The 26,754-nt window shown below is 38.0% G+C and overlaps 1 protein-coding gene across 9 annotated transcripts in view; it reads right to left on the minus strand.

Annotated features, from left to right (window-relative positions):
- Positions 1–26,754, minus strand: part of RERE (arginine-glutamic acid dipeptide repeats) — a 412,748-nt gene that overhangs the window by 113,174 nt on the left and 272,820 nt on the right. For 7 of the 9 annotated variants that reach the window (XM_037000132.2, XM_037000128.2, XM_037000130.2 and 4 more), the window contains 2 exons: positions 6,603–6,651; positions 1,084–1,208 (listed from right to left, as the gene is read on the minus strand). In XM_037000132.2, coding sequence (XP_036856027.2) covers positions 1,084–1,208; positions 6,603–6,651 — 174 coding nt within the window. Of the gene's footprint in view, positions 1–1,083; positions 1,209–6,602; positions 6,652–16,649; positions 16,757–18,800; positions 19,036–26,754 lie in introns of those variants that run through there. The other 2 variants (XM_037000133.2, XM_037000134.2) reach the window with 2 other exon arrangements.

A 26,754-nucleotide genomic window follows, 5' to 3' on the forward strand; every position in this document is an offset into this window, starting at 1 on the left:
AAAGCCCAGATCAAATTCCATTGCTACATACATGATAAGCCAGTGTTCTCAGTCCTGTTTCCATTCTTGTTTAAAGTACAGTTTATATATATACATCATACATATATATAAGTATGTATGTATCACATATATATGATATAAATATATTTTTAAGTACCTCTACAGTTCACCCTTCACTCACTCAAAAGAGAAATGTTGATTTTACTCAGGTCCATTTGTGTTATTTCTTCAAAAGCTTTATCAGAACTCAGACGATAGTTTTGGGGGCCTGAATAATCTAAAACTATCTGCCACAATAGTTGGCTAGATTACAATCTTTTGAGGGAAAAGTCTCCAGAAAGCATATGAAATTAAATCCTGAAACTTGACTTGACCCTTTTCTTGCTGTATCTAACCTACTTTTAGGTGAACCAGAAGTGGAAAAGAGAGGTGAAGAGAACTCTCAGTAGGCCTCACCCCACGGAAGCTCCCGCACCCTCCAAGCACAGCACTGTGCCCACCGAGCAGCCGGAGCTGAGCGTCTGTCGCCCAGCCTTGCTCTAGTTGCACATGTGTTGCTGCTGCTGTGAATGCCCCAGAAGTCAGACAAAGGAAGCTCTCTGCCTGCACTGCGATGTGTCAGGGATGGATTTAAACATATCTTCTGAAGTTTAGGCATCTGTAGGTTAGCAAGTTCTCATGAAGGTAAGCCACAAATACGTCCAGTTTAGGTCAGGCACCAGTGAACAGCCATAAAGTAGAGAAATCTACTAGAGGATTTTAAGACAGGCTGAATAACCCAACATTCCATTGTACTGAGAAGTGTTGATAACTGCATTCATGGCTTAACGTGTTTCTCCTGCTGAACAGTCCTAAATCTGATGTGGGGCAAACATCTAGAAGAAAAAAGTGACTTTACCATGGTAAACTATTTATCTCTGGTAAGAAGGATCAGGGCTCTGATTTCAGAGGGTATAACAAAACTTAAAGACAGAGAAGGCACAATATTTAAATAAAATTTCAGGGGAAAGGAGAAAGTTTATTGCCTACTAATTAACTATGACAGCTCAATTCAGACCACACGATGGGGTGGATTCATATTACCTTGCTGCCCTCAAGTACATAAGGAGGTCACAGTCATTAACTCCAGGCATCCACACCAGTTCTTCATGTTGGGTCACAGTGTCACCATCTGGAGAAGGGAATGGTTGCAAGTCGGGAAGTTTAGCCTGTAAGACAGGGATGAAGAAATCACAATCAACGCATGTTTAAAAAGCTGCCCCATCAGGCAAGCCCTCAATGCAGCGGCTTCCTGAGCCTCTTTCTTCAGAGAGCACTAAAATAACAGCAAAGCCATGAGTCATTAAAACCAGCCTGTAGCACATTTCAGGATCACCTCACCACAGAAGATCTCACAATGGACCCTCAATCTCTACTTAAGGAGCAGCAAACAGGTCAAACCCGTGCCAGTATGATCCAACAAGTGACATATAAATGGACACGTATGAATAAAAGAAATATAAAATGTCTCAGGAGATAACAGTTCCTTATGAAGAAGGCAAAAACACCCACATTTTCGATATAACAAATTTACAAATAATGAAGCCTCACCTAAGGATATCTGTGAAAAAAATAAATGACCTATTAAATTGATGTTATTCTCAAGAGTCAATAACAGTATGAGTCATTGTAAACAAAAAAAAAAGAATTGGGGTTAACATTAAAAATGTATTTGAACTAAATGATGGTGACAGAAATTAGACAGGTAGTGGCTTCAGGAGAAGACTACTTGTGGAGGGACAGGAAGGAACTTTCTGAGATGACAGAAATGTTCTGTATCTTGATATGAACTGTCGCAGCAGACTCAACAGTATGGATAAGACATGAACAGTTCACTGTGGGTCAAGTATACCTCAATTTAAAAAATTTTTAATATTTCAACAGTAGTGCTCAATAACCAAGTCTAAGAGTAAGTGGCCTCTGGGTTAGAGGTTCAAACGGCTCTGGTACTTTCCCATCGTCACTGTGCTGGGCAGAGCAAGAGTAAGTAGGTACTGCGACTCTCATGACTTTCAGAGACCTAAGAAAGTCAACCATCTGCAAAACACGTAAGTTCTTATTTTCTCAAATGATAAACATGGACACATCAGTCTAATATTTTAATCTAAGAGCTTTAAGTTTAAAAGTTCCAGTGTCCACAGAACCCAAGCAGAAAATTTAAATGAATGAAACAGGCTGAGTATAAGGTAGTCCTGTCCAATATAAATTGGAGCCACATACTTCATTTTAAATATTCTAGTATCCACATTAAACAAAACACTACATACCAATCTGGAATGGCCACATTTCAAGTGCTCAGAGCATGTAGGTATTAGGTTCCAGGAACCAGAATGAAATGGGGAGAATGCTGCCCCATCAAGAATATGCAGGAATGAAAACCAGTGTTTGTACATCCTCCAGTTTTATCCAAAGTCCAGAAATCTTGACTTTTATGTGAAAGCTCATGGTTTTAAATGTTGGATATTCAAGTTTTCATTTAAAACAAATATGTGGCAAAACACATTAGTAGGCCGTGTGGCTTTTGGGCTACTGGTCTGCAACCTCTGCTTCACAGGCTGCCTTTTGGAGCTTGTAACTGTGTTTCTTCAAACAATCACACTTTTCTTTAACTTGGTACTGGCTTTTCACAACACTCAATAGGGTGCCACAACTAGCTAGCTGTGCTTAAAACATATTAACTTGCCTACATAGTCCTAATCAGATACATTCCAAAGCCAAAAAACATATATAATAATAATAATAATAAGCTGTTCACAATCATCATGTTATTTACAGCAGTATCTGAGTATTATTATTCTGATTGTTATATATGTATTATGGGATTGAAAGCAAATTGATAATTATGTTGGTGTCACTTAAAAATAGAACTTGAGCCATGGAAAAAAGATACAGATACAGACAAATAAAAACAGGACTAAGTATATGGCCTAGATAAAAACTGGAATTGGAATTACAAGTATCAGAAAGAATCCATGACATACTTTATCTTTTAAAAAAAAGGAAAGGGGGGGGAATGCATTTCCTTATCTGTTCCCTGAAAAGGCCTGGAAACAGTAACCCAGCAACAATGCACACCCAAGCGGAGTAAAAAAATAAAAATGCTACTTGCTACTAAAACAATGAGGGCTCCTATGAGAAAAGTTTAATTCCAGATTGAGGACAGGGAATACACAAAGCAACACACTGAAGTTGGGTCTCATCACATGAAAGGACCCTACCAAAGGCCAATGGGCTCGAGTAAAATGGACACGCAGACAGCAGCAAGAGGCTCCTACTGGCCCAGAACGAACGATCTAACCATCAGCAAGAGTGAACGCAATCGGTCAGCAGGCACTTTCGAATGCATTGGTGGCTGCTGGGAGACACCGGGGAAGCGACTCAGTCCTCTGAAGACTAGTGAATAGAGGGAAATAATCAAGCACTTATCTTGCCTTTCTTACGTGATTCAGGGAATGAGACAGCTGGTAAGAGGAAACTTCATTTTATTCAGATAATGATAGGATTAGAATACTGCCATTTTACATAGTGGATCTAAGTAAAAAGCAATGGCTGCAAATCATCATTAGAAGAGAGACACACGTAGCCCCTGGTGGATGCACACAGCCCCACCCACGACGGTACCCAGGGGCAGGGTACCCAGCTAGAATGTAATTAAACCTCTAGATTTAACTACTAATTTTCAAGATATGCCAAGGACAAGGAATACAAATCTAATGACGCATAAGATGCAATTAACCAAATCCAGACTGTGGGACACCCTATCAGACAGAACTCCCACCTTCTTCATCACGTATTTGAGGAGGGGAAAACATTAAGAAAAACATATGAATTAAGAGAGACTTAAGAGGTATATCAACCAATTGCAATGGATGACTTTTATTTAGACTCCAATTTGAACTGTAAAAAAAAGAAAGAGAGTCAACTAGGGAACTAAATTGCCAATTTCTATTAGGTGTGATATACAGTTGACCCTTGAACAACACGGGCGGTGGGCAGTCAAAAATCCATGTATAACTTCTGACTCCCCAAAAATCTAACTACTAGTAGCTTACTGTCGATCAGAAGTCTTACTGATGACATAAAGCCAACTAACACATATTTTGTATATTATATGTATTATATACTGTATTCTTACAATAAAACAAGCTAGGGAAAAAGAAAATGATTTTTTAAATGGTCACAAATCTTAAATATTTTCCAATATTTTTGTTGACAAATATCTGCATATAAGTGGGCCTGAATAGTTCAAACCTGTATTATTCAAGGGTCAACTGTATTGTGATTGTGATTTTTGAAAAAGCTCTTATCTTTGGGATATTTACAAGTAAAATGATGTAGTTGTGAGTGATTTCAAAATAATGATTGGAAAGGTATGAGGGAAAATAAATGAACAAGGTTTGACCATAATATGTTACGTGTGGAGGCTGAGTAATGAAGATAAGGGGATTTATTGTTCTATTCTTGCCCTACTTTCACGTATGTTAATATTTTACCTAATAAAAAAGTTAAAAATTTTAAGAAGGTAGATGTTACCAATTCATTAAAAAAGAAAACCCTGTTACAGCTGATGCTCCAAAACACTTCCTTTCGGAAATAAAGCATAATATATTTAAAATCTGATATAAAATGATTATTTTAAATGAAAGTAAAACCCCAAGCATAATAAATCTGTTCCCATCTAAGAACTTAATCATCTTTTATTTAAGAACCACTTTTTCTGTCATGGTAAGAAGAAAAATCTGTAAAATACAACTCCAATACAAAGATCTCAAGACAATGGAAACACACAGAAAAAGAAAAAATTGTGGGGAAAATACAGTGAGGAAAAGAGAGTAGAGAGAGGGAGATGAGTGGTACCAAGCAAGTACTAGATTATTCCTTGATTAAAATTAACTCCTAAGCCTGAAGGTACAGAAACTACAGTCAAGAGGTGGTAGTCAGACCCATCTCACAGGCCATACCACCAACGGACGCACTCGAACAAGGCCGGCATCAAGAGGAATGTCCTCCTGCGGCTTCTTTCTGCCTGTTTCGGTTCTAATCCTGATTTCTGGGATGAGAAGTATCTTCTAGAAATGAGATGCCCCTGATGGTTTCTATGTTTTGATTTTAATATCCCCGCCCTTCTTAATTTCTTTCTCATTACAGAGTTAAAATAGCTTCTTAAAAATATGAATGAATACAAGAAATGTTCAAAATCTAGACAGAATAATGAATAACTACATAGACTACTAAAACCTCCACATCTTTATAAGGAGCTGCCTGTAGCTCAGATCCCTAGGATGTGATAGCCATATGACTCACTCCCAACATCTATTCCAACTCAAATGACAGTCGATTCCAATCATGTGTAAACCCATTTTCCTTATGGTTTAGAAACGAACACATGACCCAATCCATGGCAATGAGATGTGGGGACCAACTGAGACTTTCTGGAAAATTCTGGGAGAATTTTCCTTGTTCCTAATAAGAAGTGAGGAATGATCCCTTTCCTCCTCTCAACATTTGCTGTATTTCATTCATTGTAAGATCCACTGTTATTTTATATGCTTTCAGAAAGAAGAAATGCTGCCAATTAAACTATAATCACACCATAGAATGTACAATGTCAGAGATAGTAAAATGTGAAGGACAGGAGTACTTCACTGATCTCAGAATCAGTGAACTTCAGCTACTGGCCTAAGGAAGAAGGCAGGTTGTGGGAGACAGGTGAGCACCAAGGAAACCACACCGAAGCGGAGCAGAGCCTGAGTCCTGTCTGACCAGGATGTGATGATACATGGGACCATAAACAGCCACATTCAGGAGTTCTCTGGTGCTGCTTGCTACACCATCCTAACTGATAAAGAGATGACAAACATGACACCAGAGTCTTAGTAAACACAATAAAACATGAGAGGGCACAGGTCATAACTCAACGGGCTACCGACTGACCGATGGGCTATCCTAACCATCTCAACGCTTCTGAAGGAAAATTTTTTTTTAAAGTTGAAGTATGTGGTGACCAAATGTTCATCAACATATGAATGGATAAACAAAATGTGGCACATACACATTCACTGAATTATTCAGCCTTAAGAAGTTAAATTCTGATATATGCTGAACATGGTGCACTTTGAAGACTTTATGCTACGTAAGCTATGCCAGAAGCAAAAGGAAAATACCACATGATTCCGCGGATCTGGGGTAGTAATCCGGAGGAGCCAAATTCCCGAGGACAGAAAGGAGAATGGTGACTGCCAGGGAGCCGGGCAGAGGAGAATGAGGAGTGCTGGTTTAATGGGGATGGAGTTTCAGTTTGGGCAGATGAGAAAGTTCTGGTGGTGGCCACACAGCAATGTGAATGTACTTAATGCCACTGAACTATACACTTAATAATGGTAAATTTTTAAATTATGTATATTTCACAATTTTTTATTAGTGATCTGAAATAAAATCTCTGCATTTATATAAAATTTCCTATACTGTAACAACAGTTCTAAATTGCTGCTCAACAGAATAAAAGGCCAGCAGAAAAAGAAGAAATGAAAACCTAGTAAATAAGCTACTAAAATTTGCTTTACCTGATGACTAGGACCAACACGAATTTCCCCCTGGGTACTGTTCAGCCTCCTGTCATGAAAAGAGCAATAGGTTAGCACACATAGTTTTGACTTGAACATACACATATTTTTCAGGGAAAACAATTCGCATGGAATAAATGAGGGATAACTCAGGAAGATTCAACGTGCCCACTACTTCTAATGTTGCCCTGTACGTGTATACCTCCCCATTCTCCACACACATCTCTAACACCTTTTTCTTCTAAAAATCCAATTCCTGCAGCTTCCTGTCATGAGCACATCTACCATTCCTATTTCACGCCTTGGAGAGATGTACATTCCTGCAGAAAAATCCCAATATAATAAGTGGTTATTCTTTCCCAAACATTTCAGGGTGCTTTACCATAAACCTTATTAAAATATAAGCAAGGTAACTTCTGGCTCCTAGCATACACTGGGTCATTCATTCATTCAATACACTTACTCAGTGCCTACTATAAGTGGCACTGATAAGGCACTTATCAGTTGTTAGGGATAAGGCAATCAACAAAACAATGTCTCTGCCTTATTGGAACTTATATTCTAATTCAGGTAGAAAACAAAGAAACAAATAATACGTCAGATGATAATGTGGGCCAAGGAATTAAATAGATGGTAAATGATTAAATATTTTTATAGTTCTTTACATAGAATAGTCAGAAAAGGCCTTATGAATAAAGGAAAACTTCAGCAGAGATGAAAATGATGTGAGGGACGGAATGAGCCAGCAGGTCTAGGAGGTCTAAGACCTCATCTCATCTCCATCTATGTCATTCTTTGAATGTTACTCTCAACTTTGAATCATGACTATCTGTGGGCTATCTTAGGAAAACCTTTTCTGTGCCCAGTAACAAGTCTTTGTTGTTATTTTATAGTCACCTTTGAATTCCAATAGTGCTGAAGAGAAGGCTTTACATAGCGAAAGCTACTCAATGATTATTCGCTGACTTCTACTGAGCTTAAGAGCATAATAAAGCAATGAAGGACCAAAGAAGAAACGCAGACTCTTGCTTTTCTCCCATGGGTCTGATACCTGCACCGTCATGTTTGAAGTTGTTAAAATGAATGTTAGAAAATTAGTTTCTTTAGGTCCCATACTTAATTTTTTTTAATCCAACAATCTATTTCAGGAAGAGTCTTATTTTGGCAAAGCAAAGATGGGCAGTTCATATGACAAACGAAGAGAGAAGACTAACAAAAGGAGAAGGAGACATGTGGTCCAGGCCTTATGAAGCTTCTAATCCATCTACCTGGGGAGGCAGCACCCAGAACAGGTTCCACCATTAAATACATGAGCACAAAATATTTCAGGAGAAACCGAGTACAAAAATGCTAAGGGGAGTGATCCAACCTAGGCAGGCTTCAAGAAGAGACAGCCCACGAAGCGGTTAAGTTCCAGAGAGACCTCTCAAGGAGACAACAAGCACAACAGCAAGGCTGTGCAGGACTCCCGTGAGGGAGCAGAACTCCGAGAGGCAGAGAAGCCCACACAACGTGCTGACTGTCATTATCAGTCCTCTTCCTTTCTTCAGTAGGGAAGTAGCATGTTGAACAACAGAGGTGAGACGGACTGTTTTAGTAGCTTTAGAAACTGTTTTAGGACGTATAGGGAGGAATCAAATAGGCCAAGAGGCTATTTTAACCATGAGTGCAGTGCTTCTTTAAGAAGAACCAGCAGTCGGTGTTATCATTTTCCTTCCAACTTTGTTTTCTAACTAGCTGTGGACAAAACTAGCTGCCAAAAGCTCTCTCCTTTATTTCTAAATACTTTCCAAATGCTTGCCTGCCTATGAGTATAGGTCAAGTCAAAACGTTATCATCTCAGAATGCTTCAGCCATGGCTTGTCCAGTAATGTGCCCACAGCTCAACTTTTAGGTTTTTCTAGAAGGTCTATGCTGTGCCAAGATTCTCAAGTGGTTGGTTAGGAAAGCACCTTCACATCACTGCTACATACACTGTTAAGTTCTGATAATTTCAGGAGAAACATTACTGGTTCATTTTTATTTTAATATTTTTCTCTTTTTTCTTTCGTGTTTTGTATTTTTTTATTTTAGTATTTTAATAAACCAATATTATATTTAGCTTAAAAAACGTACCATATTAAAACAAAACCCTGAACAGAATAGAACTACCTATATTCCACTAATTTATATAACAACAGAAAGTCAATAATTATTACTACTGCTAATTAATGATACAAGTGAGACAAAAAATATGCTGGGGTATCTCAACAGCCTCAGTTGGAAGTTGTTTCTCTCTTTTATATCAACAAAGGGTATAATGAGGTGAACTGTTTAAAAAGCACAAAATAAAACAAAGAACCTTTTAAAATTAAGAATCAATTTTTACAACAAAAGTATTTCTTAATCATATGCAGCATTTAATTATTAAGGTTTCCTAGCAAGAGATACAACAGCTATTTTTGAAAGGATTAGGATTTGAGGAAAGAAGACAATAAGCATTAGCGGATCATATCCAGAAACTCCCAAATATAGACTAAATGGTAGAAATATTTTTTAGGTCTATGATAAGAAGAGGTAGACAGAAACATACTCCCTTAGAGAGAACTGAATGCCTCTGACAGAACTGTTGTCAAAATATGAACTAAAGATGAAAGACAAGAAGCAGGCTTTCTTGGAAATGACCAGTATCCAGCTGTACCTGGAATCCGTGGAACGGCCACAATCCCTACCTCTTTTGGCAGCATCCAGACTCTTCATTAAATTAAATGTTCCTCACTGCTTCCTTCCTCCTCAATGCTCCTTTGTGGTTCGTTCTGCACTCACTCAAGGGTGACACTCTCCTGTGACTAATTTGACCATTTCCCATCTTTACCCACTCTGGGACTGTAAGCTTCTAGAGGACAAGAACTGAGATTTAATTCATTTTCTTGTGTCCCCCAAAATCTAATACACTACCTACCTGGCATTATCATGCACCCAAGAAAATTAAAGGTTCTTTGGTTATATGAATGTTTCTAGATAACTAAAATGCAGAACTTGGTAAAACCACCAGAAATTATTATTTAAATGCCATATCAACAAGCTTATAGAAAACACTCTAAATAATCATTAGCTGACTTAACACAGCAGTCCTCAAACATTTTAGTCTCATAACCCCTTTACCCTTCTTAAATTACTGAGCATTCCAAGGAAGCTGTATTTTTGAGAAATTTCAAAATATTTGTTTGTTTATAAAGAGTAATAAGCTCATTACATGTTAACATGTATGACATATTTTTATGAAAAATAATTTTTTAAACAAAAAACTTAGTGAAAACAAAGGCACTGTTTTCAGTTCTGCAAATCCCTTTGATACCTGATTTAAATAGAAGATAAGTGGATTCTTATATCTGCTCTACATCCAATCTGTTGCAATACATTGTTAAGGGTGGTGTATATGAAGAAAATGCAGCCTCACACTGATACATGTAACTTAGTAAAGGGGAGAATAACTTCATAGCTGTTTGGTAATTACATGGATTCTTCTTGATGCTACACCAAAACCCAACAAATGATTGTTCCTCAAAGGTTTTGGCACAATGTGAATCTAAAACCTTACCAATGATCTTTTGGAGTCTTTTACATTAAAATCCACAGTCTGTCTTGGCCTTTGAATGGATCTTCTACTCAGACATGATTTTGTGATATTTTGCTTTGATTATATAGAAAGTATTAGTTCACTAGGTTTTGTAGATCTTCCAAATATTATCAGTTCATTATACAATATTTTTCTTAAGTCACATTCATTAATGTCACCACCCATACTATAAGAAAGCCTGTAGGTATACAGAAGTTGTCAAGCTCAGAGTGGTTGGTACCAGTTTTTTAAAATTCTAATTTTTTCTTGAAAGTTCAAATTGCACTGGCAAATACTATCAGTTGTTTTTCAGAAAAATGGCTGTCGATTACCCAAGTCTGAACAACCAGTTTGTTATTTTTTCAAACAAAAATGTTCCATGAGAAACATGGCTGCTTACGCTTCAACTCAAACAATCTGTGTCTTTCGGCATGCAACAGCAGTCTTGTGTGTCACTTTACATAAAGAATATTCATCAAAAAGAATATTACAAAGACATGATGAACTCACAGGTTGGAATTTGATAAAATTAATAATGGGAGCCACAAACCATGCTTTGAGAAGCACCATTCTAGTACATTTTGAACTTTAGAAAATATATAGAGGCTAAGATTCAGAAGGCCCCTAATGCCAGGTTTATCCTTTAATCAGTAACAAAAGCTAACATTTGAGTACTTTCTTTCTGTTTTAGGTGCTCTACATCATTATCTCATTTCTATACAGTAACTCATTTAACTCATATTGATATTGCTTTAATGAAAAAAAGCATTAGTAGGGGCATTCACAGAAATTCAGACCTCATCTAGCTTGTTTTTAAAATAGCATAGCTACAAAAGAGTTTTCTGCTTGTTGTACAGCACTGCTTATTAAGAGCAGATCTGGGTAAAACCAGGGTAGTCATGAATTAAAGAAGGAAAATCCCAACCACTATAAATCCCAGCAAGGTCAGATGAAGGATACTATGTCTGAAATAAGAAACCAAAGACGGAAGTTATATCCCAGGATAGCAGGAAAATGCAGTACACATCTATGTGCACCTCAGGATTTTCACCTCATTATCTTAAGTTCAAGTATCTCATTGTATGACAAACACAAGCAAAATTTATCACTTATCAAGTGCTGTCTCTGAAAGGTATACATTATTCCCATTACAACCCCATGAGGCAGTGTGTCTGCTTTAGAGATAATAACAGTGTAATTGTAACATTAATAAAGAAACTAACATATACATTGAATTCTTACCACATGCTAGACATATCAAGCTAAGCAAATTCCATATATCTTCTTACCTAATCTTAAGGATGATCCTGTAAGGTAGATGTTATTATTACCTGTCCAGATATGGAAAATGAAGCTAAGAGAAGTTATGTAATTGTCCAGGACTACAAGCTAACAAGTGGAAAAACCAGGATTCAAACTCAAGTTTAGTTGACTGCAAAGTCAAAGTTCCCAGCCACACTATTGCATGGTATGGTGATTAAATCACTGAACCAAAATTAGACAACAGATTACAAATAGAACCAGTAGGAGGTGCTGTATCCTCTTTCCCAATTCAATTCTTTGTTCAAGTACCAAAGCAAGACAAAATAATCAAAATGTTTTTTTTTAAGTTTGAAATCATGTTAAAAGAGAAAACCTATCAAAGCTAAAGGCCAATTTATATAAAATTGTCAAAATGACAAAATTAGAGAGATGGAGAACAGACTGGTAGCTGCCAGGTGTTAGGAATGGGGTGCGGGGAGCAAGGAAGATTTCTCTGATGATAGATCCTGATTATGGGAGTGGTTCACAAAGCTATACTTGTGATAAAATGGCACAGAAATATACACCCATTGTGCTGATGTGTATGTCCTGGATCTTTATGTTGTACTGGAGTCTTGTATCATGCACCTACTGGCAAAGTGAGTGAAGAGGACATGGGAACACTAGAGTATCTTGCAACTTCCTGTGAATCTAAAAAATTAAATTTTTAAGAGAAGTCAAAAGAAAAGGTTAGCTAAATGATGCATTACAGACAGACTGAGGATAAGAAAGCCAGACATCAGAAAAGCTGGTTAAAGGACAAAAGACTCCCTCCAAATATACTGTACACAGCTGAACAAGTTAATTGTAGGAAGAATACTACAGTTACTGAAAAATGAGATTCAAGGAATTAACTCAAGTCACATTTTTCTTTTCTTCCTGTGTTTACAAGGATCTCTGGTGTGTGGTCATCCTGTACAAGACATCCTTAATGATGAATCATACATAACCACACAAAAAAATCACCATCCTCACCAGCAAGGAGGAATTTCTCTGTGTGGCTAATGTAAATAATAGATGTTTTTCAAAACAGCAGAGGTTCAATCCCTATTATTCTATAAATGTTTGCTTTGGAATATGAAAATATAGTCCCCAAAGCCAAATTACAACAGTAATTGTAAGTCATTGTGTTTATTCCTTGAGTATTAAAAAAAAAGAAATTCATTGTATATGAAATCTGATACAAAAGAAACCAATGTAACAAAGCAGTATCCATGGTAACTACAACTTAATATTTCGGTCCTCTTCAGCTGCAGTGGATTAAATAAAATGACAAGATGTTCCCTTTGAAAAGTAACCTGTTACCATGGAAATGTTTTAGTCTAAGAGGTAAACAGGGAATGGACAGAAAGGAGCAGGAAGCCTGCAACTGAATATCAAAAAGGGAGAAGCATCCATGCAAAGGAGATGAGAAGGCTGGGGGGCCAGACGGGGCTCCTTGCAAAGAGCCTGCCAGCTGGGAACAGGAGGCTGCCCAGCCAAACTGAGATCACTTCTCTACCCTCAAAGAGAGAGAATGGTGTGTGGGAGGCAAGGGTCTGTAAGCAACTACTCAAGACACTCAAATATCTCGATGTGACTATGATAATTGCTTAAGACTAGAACTTGAGTCTACTGGGGAAGAGGAGGAATAACCACATGGGGTACAGGGGAGAAGACACCAGCTTGAAGAACAGAGGCCTTTTACAGGGAGCCGGCATACTTCCTGTTAACTCGACCTAGCACCCACCCTGAGCCCAGAATGCAACAGCATTGTGGCCTGTGGCCCTCTCCCAAAAGGCTGGGACTGCTAGCTGTCAAATCACACTCCTGCTCTGTGGCTGGGGTCATGTGTGAACGAAACCCCTTACCTGTCCTTCACATTACAAGGTACAGACAGTAGGTAATTCTTAACTTTTCTCTAAGGTATTAGGTTGAACAGAAGGCTGGCATGAAATCAGAGAAGACTCTAGAAACTACTTACTCTGCTCATTCAGAAACTGACCACAAAAAATAGACTGTGGATCCAGAACAAAACACCAAATTTCAGGAAAATCAAAGGGCAATTTATCAGAGTTACTTCTTTTTGAAGGGTTGTGGGCAGGAGTGAAAATGAGGCTGATAAGAAAGAAAACTAGAATGGCATGCTGGGTTTCTCGGACTTCTCCAGCATGAGCACAGATTTGTAAGGCAGTCTTTAACAAGTCTGAAATGTCCTTAAAGTCTGACATAGGATCTTAAAATTCATGTCAATTTTTTATTCTATTCCCATTCATTTTAAGAAAGGAAAAAATGTCCCTAAACCTGCGTAGATCACTGGGCTCTGTCCAGCCTATCAGATCACTGTGCTCTGTCAGCCTTGTTGCAAAATTAAGTGAGTTCACGTATGACAGAAGGCTAGCCCTATAAGCAAAATTAATCTGAAACAGGCTTAAAAAAACTGTCCAGCAGAGAAAACAGTCCATATTCATGTAACATTATCAAAAGGAAAAAAGAATCATCACAGTTTAAAGAGGTAATGTTCTCAATTCAAACACAAATACACAAAGGTCAAGACAGGAACTCATCAAAATCCAAGATCATACTTTTCTCAATTTTCTCTGATGGAAGATTCTTTAGAGACCAATCTTCTCCACAGACCCAATCTTCAAGCTTAAGAGAGAAACCAAGGCCTAAAGAGACAGAGGTACCCTTTCAAGGGGTCACAGTGAGTTAATTAGAAGACTGCAGGCCACATAAGCAGCTCTCCTAGAGTCCCCCTAAATATACTCGAGTCCAGAACTAAGAAATTCAGGAACTGGCTGAGGAAGAAGACTAATTCCCATTATGACAATAAGATGCAGTAAATGATCTCAACAAAGTAGAACTTGAGTAACAGAAAAACACTGGTAAAAAATGTTTAAGCAGCATGTGAAAAGATTTCGTTTCAAAGCGCTGCAATGACCTTGTCCCACTGTCTGTGTCTTCTTTGCCTGACCTCTCCCCCATTATGTAGTGACATGCAGTGTACATGCCCAGGGCAACTGCCTCTATCCCACCTCAGGTCCCCAATGGGATTTACTGTCATCACCTAGTGCAAAGAAGGAAATGGTTAGGAAGGACAACAGCCCAACACAAAACTGCAGGGCACACATATATGATGCTTTAGAAAAAGAACTTAATTTTTAAATCCCACTATGATTGAAATGATTTATAAAGCAGCATTATTTGAAAATTAAGCTGACCTGCTAGCCAAACATGCTACTGGCTTTCTGTGCAATGAAACCAAACTTTACAGTAAAATGGGACAGAATGTCCCCAGAAAGGGAAGGACTTTGGACAAAATAAGTATGTCTACAATGCACATCTAAATGTTTATTTGTTCCCATGGGGAAATGGCTGGAAATGCTATAAAAATATGACCATCACCGTATTCATCTTGAGTGCAGCGGTGTGAACACGGAGGGGGAGGAGGAAGGAGAGGAAGGGGAGGCAGCAGCAGTCTGGGGGCTACACAAGTATTACACACACACACCTCCCACTGTATTAGAGAAAGTGGTAAGAAATAAACGATGTTTAATGCTGAACATACTAAATGCTACAGAATATGGAAATAAAGCTTCTTTTAAAAAAGTCAAAATGTGTAAAGAAAAATATAAAACACCCAAAGAGCATAAGAAGAAAGGAGATCAGCAAATGGCCAAAGATACTGGCCACTAACTTAATTAATGTAATTCCCAACATAATTCCTAACATTGTGTTACCTAACAGTTGACCAAAAATACAGATGTTGTTGAAGTAACTGTACCTATATGAGATTGTAGGCTTGGCCTTGGAATAACAATAATACACTGAGCAACTGTGTGTCAAGTACTTCCATATTGTTTTCACCCCATCTTAAAAACAATCTTTAAATATTATTTATCTCCATATGAACCATGAGAAAACTGAGGTTCAGAGGAGGGAAGGACCTCATCTAATGTCACAGCTTGTTCAATGTCTCTTGTTAGGTGTAATTTGAACCACACCACCTAGCTCCAAATCTAGTCTTTGCCTCTTATCATGGATGCCACTCTTTCATTCACCCATCTGTCAGGCACTGTACTGGAAACCGAGCTACAAAAACAGATATGGTCCATGCCCAAGAAGCTTACAGGCCAAAAGGGAAGATATCAGTTACGAAAAAATATATAGTTCAAAGAACTTCAACAGAAATAGTGTCTAATTATTCCAGTTCAATTAAAATGAACTGTTCTAGCTTAGACCCAAAGTATCTTAGAGTATATGAGATGAATTCGTTATCTTTCAGATTGGCTTTAAAGATATTTTGAAGAACCTGTATCATGCCATATCAAAGACTCTCAAAACAGATGAATCTCACTTTGGCAGGAGACTCACAAGTGCACACAAACGCCTAACCTTTATCATTTCCATTCTTCCTTTAGTCTATATTGTCCTTCTCTCTTTCTGTAAGACATTTGTTTTACAGCTTTACAATGAATTCCTCTCTGGTGGGAAGATAACTCAGTTCAATAAGGACCAAAAAGAAAACAGACAGGGAAAAATGAATTCAGAAGGAAAAAGGATCAGGACCAGTGATTAACTGGAGAATAACGGGCATAAAAAACATCAAGTCTTAGGTACATCAGCAGAGCCTTCCAATCCATAAGCTAACACACCAGACAAGAGTCTAGATGTGGTCGAAAGCAGAGCTATGTTATGAACAGATTCACAGACTCCACAAAATTTATGTTGACAGAGGAACCTCTTTAACTTTTTAAAAAGCCCAACTTCAGATTCTGATTCAAGATTGTAATATAAAAACAAGAAAAACTAGTTAACAGGATAGTATTTGGTGAGCTTTTACTTTTACGTTCTTTTGGAAATATACACTGCCTATACTCACCGACATTCCTGATACTCAGGTGTAACAGGAGGGGAGCAATAGGCCGAAATGAAACTAACCAGCCTCTTTTCCATGTCCACCCCCCTCAGCCCCTACAGAGCCTCACCAACAAAGAGAGTGACTTCACATGTGCTGCGCGTTCCCCTCTGCCACCACCAGACATGCACGGAGGCCCTAATGCAGCAGGTGGCTGGTCAGCAAGCAACATTCCAAAAATAATTTTCCCAAGACAGGAAGTACAGAACAATTATATACCACACAAGGAATAGCCCTAGCAACTTACTTTACCGGATCTGTAACACATGAACCGGACTCAGCAACAACGGGTTCCCGCGGATCACAGCAGTTAGCTACAAGTTCTCGGCATCTGAACAGCTGGCCCCACGCAAGCTCCAGAAGCACACGTTTGCATTAGGACAGCCAGCCAGACAAGGGGGAGGAACCAGACCAGAACTGATTCAGCTATAAGGACAGTTTCCTATTCATACTTTATTTGCTAAATTTGAAAGAAAAGTTTAAGAATAATTAAAGATCCTACAACAGAAAGGCAATTTCATAACTGTTTTCCTAACAAGTATTCTCCTGACTCAGACAATAGGTTTTCTGAAGTCAATCTGAAACTTCGTTCCTAGTGAACAAACAGCCAAGAGCTTCAGGTCCAGTTCTTCGAGTCTGGAAAAAGGGTTGTTTTAGACTGAAAAGGGAGAAAAAGAAAGGAAGAACACATGTGCTTCTAAATGGAGGGAAGTAAGACAAGCTCTAGAACCAACACTACACAGTATGGAAAAAAGTGGGCATCTGCCCAAAACTTCCAAATGCAATGTTCAAATAAATATGATTCTAACAGGAAGACAGCCCTCACATGAATGGAAAAAGAGATTAAAAACAGTTAACAAATGGACTAACTCTAAGTTATCCCTGTATAATTCCTCTTTTTTAATCACAACCCCAAAACTGAACCTGCTAGAAGCCAGATGATACTTCAGTAATATTTTCAGTGTTTAGACGTCACCACTAGCCTTCCTAAACACTTCCCACCAAAATCAGGGGCCTGATCTAACCAGTTGACTGTGCGTGACTCCATGTTCACATCACACAATGAAGAGCTTACATAAAGGGTTTCTCCCTGCAGCCTCAACTACAGTAAGTCTCTTCCGTATCTTAGGAGGTTTTCAGTTGCACATTCTCTACCTTGTATACTTCCTTTTCATCCTGACACTGAAACTTCCCCCTCACAGTGACATCCCAAGGCACAAAACTTAAAAGCCACTTCAAAATTTTTTCCAACTTTTATCAGGAAACAAAGAAGAACTAATTCAGAAACTTCACTTAATATCTACTTGGTAAAAATTCAACTTGTCCTGCATCTGCTGATTAGGCCTGGCTCCCTAAATCGACCACAGTAACAGCCATCTGTCAGAGCCCTGTCTCCAAGCAGGACACACAAAACACATAATTTCCCCTCATAGAAAAGGCTAGTGTCACCTCCCTCAAGTAGCACAAGACCCAGCCTTGCCAATGCCTCCCTCTTCTCAGGCATCAACTCCCCTTTTTATGCCTCTCCTACAGGATTTGCAAGTCACTCAACAAAATATGCAACAAATGCCATCTTCTCCTAAAACGAACAAAATAAACAAACAAAATATCTGGAACCTCAACTTCTGGCACAAATGTCACCACATAATTTTTTTTTTAATTGCCAAGAAATTTTCCCTAAGATTCAAAAAGGAAGAATGGATTGTTTTCTTCTGAAGCAATAGAAAATGATGTGGCATAACCATTCATTTCTTGAAAAATCCATTTCAAGGTGGTACTGTTGCAACCATAATCCACAACTGTTCTCTGGGTATGTCAAAACATATGCATTCTTTCATTTTCAGACTTCAGGAAAAGATCACAAGAATTATAATTTGCTCTGACAAACAGGCTCTCTCTCAATCAAAACAAGTTCCACCCACCTTCAAAGCAACCAATAGCTGCCCACCTACCACCCCTCCTAAAACATCCAAACAGAGCAGCTCTCGGGCCCAGGCATTCTCCACCAGCCACACGGCAGCCGAGCAGCCGGCAGGTTTGCTCTGCAGGTGCTTGAAGGCAAACCAGCTCAGCACCAGGCAAGCTTGACTTGCTTGGCACCCAGCAAGACTAAGGTTAAAACTACACCTGGAGAGGAAGAGGTGAGAGGAAGGGAAAGAGGACAGGGACAGAGGGACCCACAACACTCTCCGTTGGCTTGATGCCCCTTCGGGTAGACCCATTCTTAAGCTCTGATTCCACGCTTCGCAGCAGCACCTACATGACCAGTCAGGACTGCATTAAAGGCTCTCAGGAACATGCACTATGAATGATGAAATGACTCATAAACATCTTCAGAAGTAAGAAAGAGCAGCAAAAACCATCACTATTTCGGCGAGGCCAGAGGAAGATAGCCTACCTGCAGGGGCTGAATGGATCATCCATGACTAAGAGAGGCTCTGGTGAGTCTAGCTGTAGCCCTGGACGTCTACTTAGTGTTAAAACTCTGCCCTTTTCTACTCTACAACTCAAAATGGAGGCCCATGCAGTCTGAGAGACCTCACAGAGCTTTCACTGAGCTTGTGCTATGACCTAAGCCTTCACGCAGAACGCAGAAACTTCCCCCTCACACTGACAGGACTGAGCATGTGCTGTGACCCTCCCTCATCCATACACCGTCTCTCAACGCAATCAATCTCAACCCTGCTGTTTCCGTAAATAAAGCCCAGCCAACAGACTGCAGCTTCTCCCTGCATACCAAGCTAGTGTGCAGGGAAGTGGGGCCTCCGAAAGGGGATCTGAGACAGCCAACACCAGGGAACTCAGCAAGCTGAGCCATCTAGAGGCCTCGGATAAACACCCTGCTCTGTCAAGACAACAGCAAGGTTTTTTAGGTCTTTTTTAAAAAAAATAATTTGTAGTTTAAATAGCAAGATCTTCAAGAAGAACAGAACCAAAGGACAGATAATGAATGACCATATACAAAATTAATTAATAGAAATACTACAGCACATTTAAAAACATAGTAGCAGCTCTTTAAGGAAGCAACCCCATAAATTTTTTTGAAAACTTTAAACATTTGGGGAAAAGCCACAGGAACAATGTTAGCAAAGCTATGGAGTGCTGGGTACTGTTACAGCTAGAAATGCAGTGTGGATAGTATAGACAACAGAGTATTTAAAGTACAGGGTATTTTATGCTAATACCTTAATCTCCCTTAGATAAAACTATAAAATCACCTAAATAATGAAAACACTGCCTAAAGTGATGCTTACTGAATCAGCTACGTCTAGCTTGAAGAATGTGTTTCTAACAATAAAAAGAGCAGAACATTCAAAGCAAGAGGTCAAAGAGCATCCTGCCACCAATGCCCCAGAATCTAAACCTCTCTGTTGAGGTCTCCTGATTCAAAACTCTAGGCAATTCTTTATAGCACTGCCCATGCAGCAAATTCATTTACAATTTAATCAGAGAAGATTCCAAAGCCACATAAAGCCACATCACCCCACATCACCCTAGTCACAGTACACCCTGTAAGGTACTCATACTGCCCACAGTACCAGCCAAGATATTTCTGTTAAAAATCCCTAAAAACACATTGTATCCTCTCTCCCCCAACATCCGCCTCCAATAACAGGCAAACAGGGCTATCAGCCCTATTAAGAAACCTCACTTCTGAATGTGTAGGTAGGCTTAGTTTCCATTTGCAAACTGAGAGAGGATTCTATATATTGTTACTTAGTGATAATTAAAAAAGAAAAGGAAGACAATGAACTCCCAAAAACGTATAAAGGAAAAGACGGTGGAAAGAGCAGTGCCAATTTTGTTTCTCACACATGTAATGGAGTAACAAGAAATTAAAACCTGCTTAAAAGAGTACTCGATGTCCTTACGACCCCTAAAGTCAATGCAGAATCCACTCCATTTACTTACTTAGTACTCCTGTTTATATTATAAATAACTACCTTCTGAGACTATGATTAAAGAAATAATCATGCTGAAAATGTAAATTAACAACACAAAAAAGGCCAAATACACTTACGTAAGTTTTACTTCTGACCCAACACATGAACCAAGTATCAACAGGGTAGAAGACTATTTTCTCTATTGGTATGTAAGACAGTAAGTCCCCAGAAGTGTGTGACTAGAAACAGTCTAGAGAAAGACACTTTCTGAAAATAAGAGCAATTGAATTAGAACCTAGCAGCCAAACAGCATGACGACAGGCATTTCCTTCAAAACTGCACAGAAACAAATAAAAAAACCTCTTAAACACTTTCACATGTAAAATGTTCTCTTGGAGAAGTCAACATAAAATAGTAATTGAATAAATTCATCATTACTCTGATAAACCACAGGAATTGTTCCATAAAATACAGCATAAAATGGCTACTGTGATAGCAAGTCAAAGAAAGGGGACTATAATTTTGGTCCCATAAAATGCCCTGAGTGACACTAAGGGCAAGTTACCAACATCCTATGGCCTTTTCTCTGCAGTACTAGATCCCAGCAGTGGTCCCATCCTATTTCAACAACCTCCTTACTGTCTTTCATGACACTGTCAAGTCGCAGCTGTCCTCTACAACCCCTTGGACAGATTTCCCTTGTCTCATCACCCCTCAGGGAAGCACACCCAGGGCTCACTCTTGAGATCTCTTCTCTTTCACACTCAACCATAATTCCAACCAATTCCTCTCTAGAAATCCCTGTTACTCAGAGCAGCTGGGACACCTCAAAGAACTCTGTTCTGTCTTGCTGCACCTTAATTCATCACAGCTTTTTCTAGGGTGCCTTACCTCTCTCACAAGAGATGTTAAGCTCTTTGAAGGTAAGAAGAGTATCAAAATCTTTGTTGGAATCACCTAACTCGCTTATTTTGTTATCTCAAGAAAAAATACATCTGATACACTGAGAAGGTCACAACATCATTTATATAATATTCCTTGGCAAAAATTACATAATCTAAATCTAATCACGAGGAAACATCAAACCCTAACTGAAGAACATTTCTCAGAATTGGCTCTATTCTCAAAAAGTGTCAATGCCATGACAACTCAAAAAAAGCTAACAAACACATTATAAAGGCAGATAGACAAAGAACATTTAGGAAATTCAACAATTAAGTGCACGGGGGAAATCACTATGAAGATCAATATTAGAAAAACTGACAAAATTTGAATATGGGCTATAATAGACCACTTTGCCCTATAGTAACATCACCTTTCCTGATTTGATGACCATAGCATGGTTATATAAGAGAAGTCCTTATTCTTGGAAAATATACACATCGAACTATGTAGGAAGGAAGAAGTTTAGGTCTGCGATTCATTCCTGATCAGTTCAGGAGAGAAAAATACTATGGACAAAACAGTGAGGCACATATGGCAAATACAGAGAATAATATGGCAAAAACAGAGATGATAAAGTAAATCTGTAATAAAATTTTAAAAGATAATTAAATAAAACATAAAATAAAACCAATACAAATAAACGATAAAGGAAATATTATAAAATATTAAGTTGGTGAACTGACAGACCTACGTTCTAACCTTGTAACTCTTAAGTTATATTTATGAAATTTCGAAACTTAAAAATACATGAAACACCCTGATAAAAATCCAACCATATATCGTCAAGTAATATATGATAAAGGAGTCATGGACATACAATGGGGAAATGACAGCCTCTTCAACAGCTGGTGCTGGCAAAACTGGACAGCTGCATGTAAGAGAATGAAACTGGATCACTGTATAACCCCATACACAAAAGTAAAGTCAAAATGGATCAAAGACCTGAATGTAAGTCATGAAACCATAAAACTCTTAGAAAAAAATATAGGCAAAAATCTCTTGGACATAAACACAAAAGCAGTTAAAGGATACACAAAAAGAGTACAGAATAAAACACGCAACATATAAACAATGGAGGAGGAATAAGAGAGAGATAAAGAAACACCAGTGTCTATAATAGCTTAATAAGCGAGTTAAGTTAGGCAGTAAGATACTAAAGAAGCTAACCTTGAACCTTTGGTGACCAAGAATCTAAAGCCTGCAAAGGCAATAAGTACGTATCTTTCAATAATCACCCTAAATGTAAATGGACTGAATGCACCAATCAAAAGACACAGAGAAACAGAACGGATAAAAAAGCAGGACCCATCTATATGCTGCTTACAAGAGACCCACCTCAAACCCAAAGACATGCACAGACTATAAGTCAAGGGATGGAAAAAGATATTCCATGCAAACAACAGGGAGAAAAAAGCAGGTGTTGCAGTACTAGTATCAGACAAAATAAGCTTCAAAACAAAGAAAGTGTAACAAGAGATAAAGAAGGACATTACATAATAATAAAGGGCTCAGTCCCCACAAGAGGATATAACCATTATAAATACATATGCACCCAACACAGGAGCACCAGCATACGTGAAACAAATACTAACAGAACTAAAGGAGGAAATAGAATGCGATGCATTCATTTTAGGAGACATCAACACACCACTCACTCCAAAGGACAGATCCACCAGACAGAAAATAAGTAAGGACACAGAGGCACTGAACAACATTCTAGAACAGATGGACCTAATAGACATCTACAGAACTCTACATCCACAAGCAACAGGATATACATTCTTCTCAAGTGCACATGGAACATTCTCCAGAATAGACCACATACTAGGCCACAAAAAGAGCCTCAGTAAATTAAAAAAGATTGAAATCCTACCAGCCAACTTTTCAGACCACAAAGGTATAAAACTAGAAATAAACTGTACAAAGAAACCAAAAAGGCCACAAACACATGGAGGCTTAACAACATGCTTCTAAATGATCAATGGATCAACAACCAAATTAAAATAGAGATCAATATATGGAAACAAATGACAACATAGCCTCCAGTTAATCTGCAGTGAACATGGGTGAAGGATTAACATTTCCAAATAGATCAAGGGGGAGCTGTGCAGGTGAAATGAATATACTATACTAATAGATTCTAAACTTGAGAAAATTTAATATATAAAAAACTAACTGAAAAACCACTCTGTCCACTATAATACCTAATTTTTAGAGAGTAATTTATGATTATCAAAGGTAAAGTAAGAGCTGTAACGTGGAAGTTTCCTAGGTCTTATTTTAAAGAGCATTCCTACTTATCAGAAATAAAAAAATGTCTAAAATGTTTTATTTACTAACGAGAAATTATAAAGCCAAAATAGAAATGAAAACAACATTCAGGGAATTCTGGAGAAAACACTTGTTGGAAAAAAGACATTCAACTTGGCTTTTAATTAGTACTAGTTTCATATCAAGAGAAGGGAAGCTTTGAGAAACAGTTTAAATTTTATTTTCCAGTTGTCCCTAGTATGTGGAAATGGACCTGAGTCTTTATATTGACTATATATCCAGTAAGCATAGTGATTTATCTTACCAATTCTAACAATCTGTGCATGTCTTTTCAGATTTCCTGTGGTAAAAGTGATTACACTGTATTAATAAAAGGTCATTTCCTCATTCTGAATTCTCACATTATTTTCTTTTTCATGTCTTAATGGACCTTAATTGCTGATTTTAGAGAGAATTTCCAATACTATGGCTATAAGTACAGTGATTGCTATAGGTTTTTGTTAAGTATTCTGTCCGAATAAAGAAGTTTCATTTTATAGGTAATTTACTAAGAGTTTCCACACCTAATACTGAATGGGTGTTGACTTTTGTCAAGTACTTTTTCGACATCAAGATGGTTGTATATTTTTTTCTTCAATATGCTAAAGTGGTAAAATATATTAACAGGTAAATTAATATTTAATCATTCTTATACATAAACCCAACTTGGACAAGTGAATTTGTTGAATTTTTAATGCCTTGCAAAATTTCATTTTCTAATATTTTATTTAAACATTTTACGTGCCTGTTCATAAATAAGACTGATCTTTAAAATTTTTTTTTTTTTTGGTTTTGGTATAAACGTTCCAACTTCTGTGGGATGCAGCAAAAGCAGTCTTAAGAGGAAAGTATATAGCAATCCAGGCATATGTAAAGAAGGAAGAACAATCCCAAATGAATAGTCTAATGTCACAATTATCGAAATTGGGAAAAGAAGCACAAATGAGGCCTACAGTCAGCAGAAGGTGGGACATAATAAAGATCAGAGAAGAAATAAATAACATTGAGAAGAATAAAACAACAGAAAAAATCAATGAAACCAAGAGCTGGTTCTTTGAGAAAATAAGCAAAATAGATAAGCCTCTAGCCAGACTTATTAAGAGAAAAAGAGAATCAACACACATCAACAGAATCAGAAACGAGAAAGGAAAAATCACAACAGACCCCATAGAAATACAAAGAATTATTAGAGAATACTATGAAAACCTATATGTTAACAAGCTGGAAAACCTAGAAGAAATGGACAACTTCTTAGAAAAATATAACCTTGCAAGACTGACCAAGGAAGAAACACAAAATCTAAACAAACCAATTACCAGTAAAGAAATTGCAGTGGTAATCAAAAACTACCCAGGAACAAAACCCCCAGGCCAGATGGATTTACCTCAGAATTTTATCAGACATACAGAGAAGACATAATATCCATTCTCCTTAAAGTTTTCCAAAAAAAAAAAGAAGTGGAGGGAATATTCCCAAACTCATTCTATGAAGCCAACATCACCCTAATACCAAAACCAGGCAAAGACCCCACCGAAAAAGAAAATTACAGACCAATATCCCTGATGAACGTAGATGTAAAAATACTCAACAAAATATTAGCAAACCGAATTCAAAAATACATCAAGAGGATCATACACCATGACCAAGTGGGATTCATCCCAGGGATGCAAGGATTCGAAAATCCATCAACATCATCCACCACATCAACAAAAAGAAGGACGAAAACCACATGATCATCTCCATAGATGCTGAAAAAGCATTGGACAAAATTCAACATCCATTCATGATAAAAACTCTCAGCAAAATGGGTACAGAGGGCAAGTACCTCAAAATAATAAAAGCCATATATGATAAGCCCACAGCCAACATCATACTGAACAGCGAGAAGCTGAAAGCTTTTCCTCTGAGATCGCGAACAAGACAGGGATGCCCACTCTCCCCACTGTTATTCAACATAGTACCGGAGGTCCTAGCCACGGCAATTAGACAAAACAAAGAAATACAAGGAATCCCGATTGGTAAAGAAGAAGTTAAACTGTCACTATTTGCAGATGGCATGATATTGTACATAAAAAACCATAAAGACTCCACTCCAAAACTACTAGAACTGATATCGGAATACAGCAAAGTTGCAGGATACAAAATGAACACACAGAAATCTGTGGCTTTCCTACACACTAACAATGAACTAATAGAAAGAGAAATCAGGAAAACAACTCCATTCACAATAGCATCAAAAAGAATAAAATACCTAGGAATAAACCTAACCAAGGAAGTGAAAGACCTATACCCTGAAAACTATAAGACACTCTCAAGAGAAATTAAAGAGGACACTAACAAATGGAAACTCATCCCATGCTCCTGGCTAGGAAGAATTAATATCATCAAAATGGCCATCCTGCCCAAAGCAATATACAGATTTGATGCAATCCCTATCAAATTACCAACAACATTCTTCAATGAACTGGAATAGTTCAAAAATTCATATGGAAACACCAAAGACCCCGAATAGCCAAAGCAATCCTGAGAAGGAAGAATAAAGTGGGAGGGGGGGGTCCCACTCCCCAACTTCAAGCTCTATTACAAAGCCACAGTAATCAAAACAATTTGGTACTGGCACAAAAACAGAGCCACAAATCAGTGGAACAGAATAGAGACTCCAGACATTAACCCAAACATATATGGTCAATTAATACATGATAAAGGAGCCATGGACATACAATGGGGAAATGACAGCCTCTTCAACAGCTGCTGTTGGCAAAACTGGACAGCTACATGTAGGAGAATGAAACTGGATCACTGTCTAACCCCATACACAAAAGTAAACTCAAAATGGATCAAAGTCCTGAATGTAAATCATGAAGCCATAAAACTCCTAGAAAAAAACCATAGGCAAAAATCTCTTGGACATAAACATGAGCGACTTCTTCATGAACATATCTCCCCGGGCAAGGGAAACAAAAGCAAAAATGAACAAGTGGGACTATATCAAGCTGAAAAGCTTCTGTACAGCAAAGGACACCACCAATAGAACAAAAACGTGCCCTACAGTATGGGAGAATATATTCATGAATGACAGATCCAATAAAGGGTTGACATCCAAAATATATAAAGAGCTCACACACCTCAACAAACTAAAAGCAAATAATCCAATTGAAAAATGGGCCGAGGAGATGAACAGACAGTTCTCCAAAAAAGAAATCCAGATGGCCA

The sequence above is a fragment of the Manis javanica genome, chromosome 4 (assembly GCF_040802235.1).
Source record: "Manis javanica isolate MJ-LG chromosome 4, MJ_LKY, whole genome shotgun sequence".
In the NCBI taxonomy this organism is placed as follows: domain Eukaryota; kingdom Metazoa; phylum Chordata; class Mammalia; order Pholidota; family Manidae; genus Manis; species Manis javanica.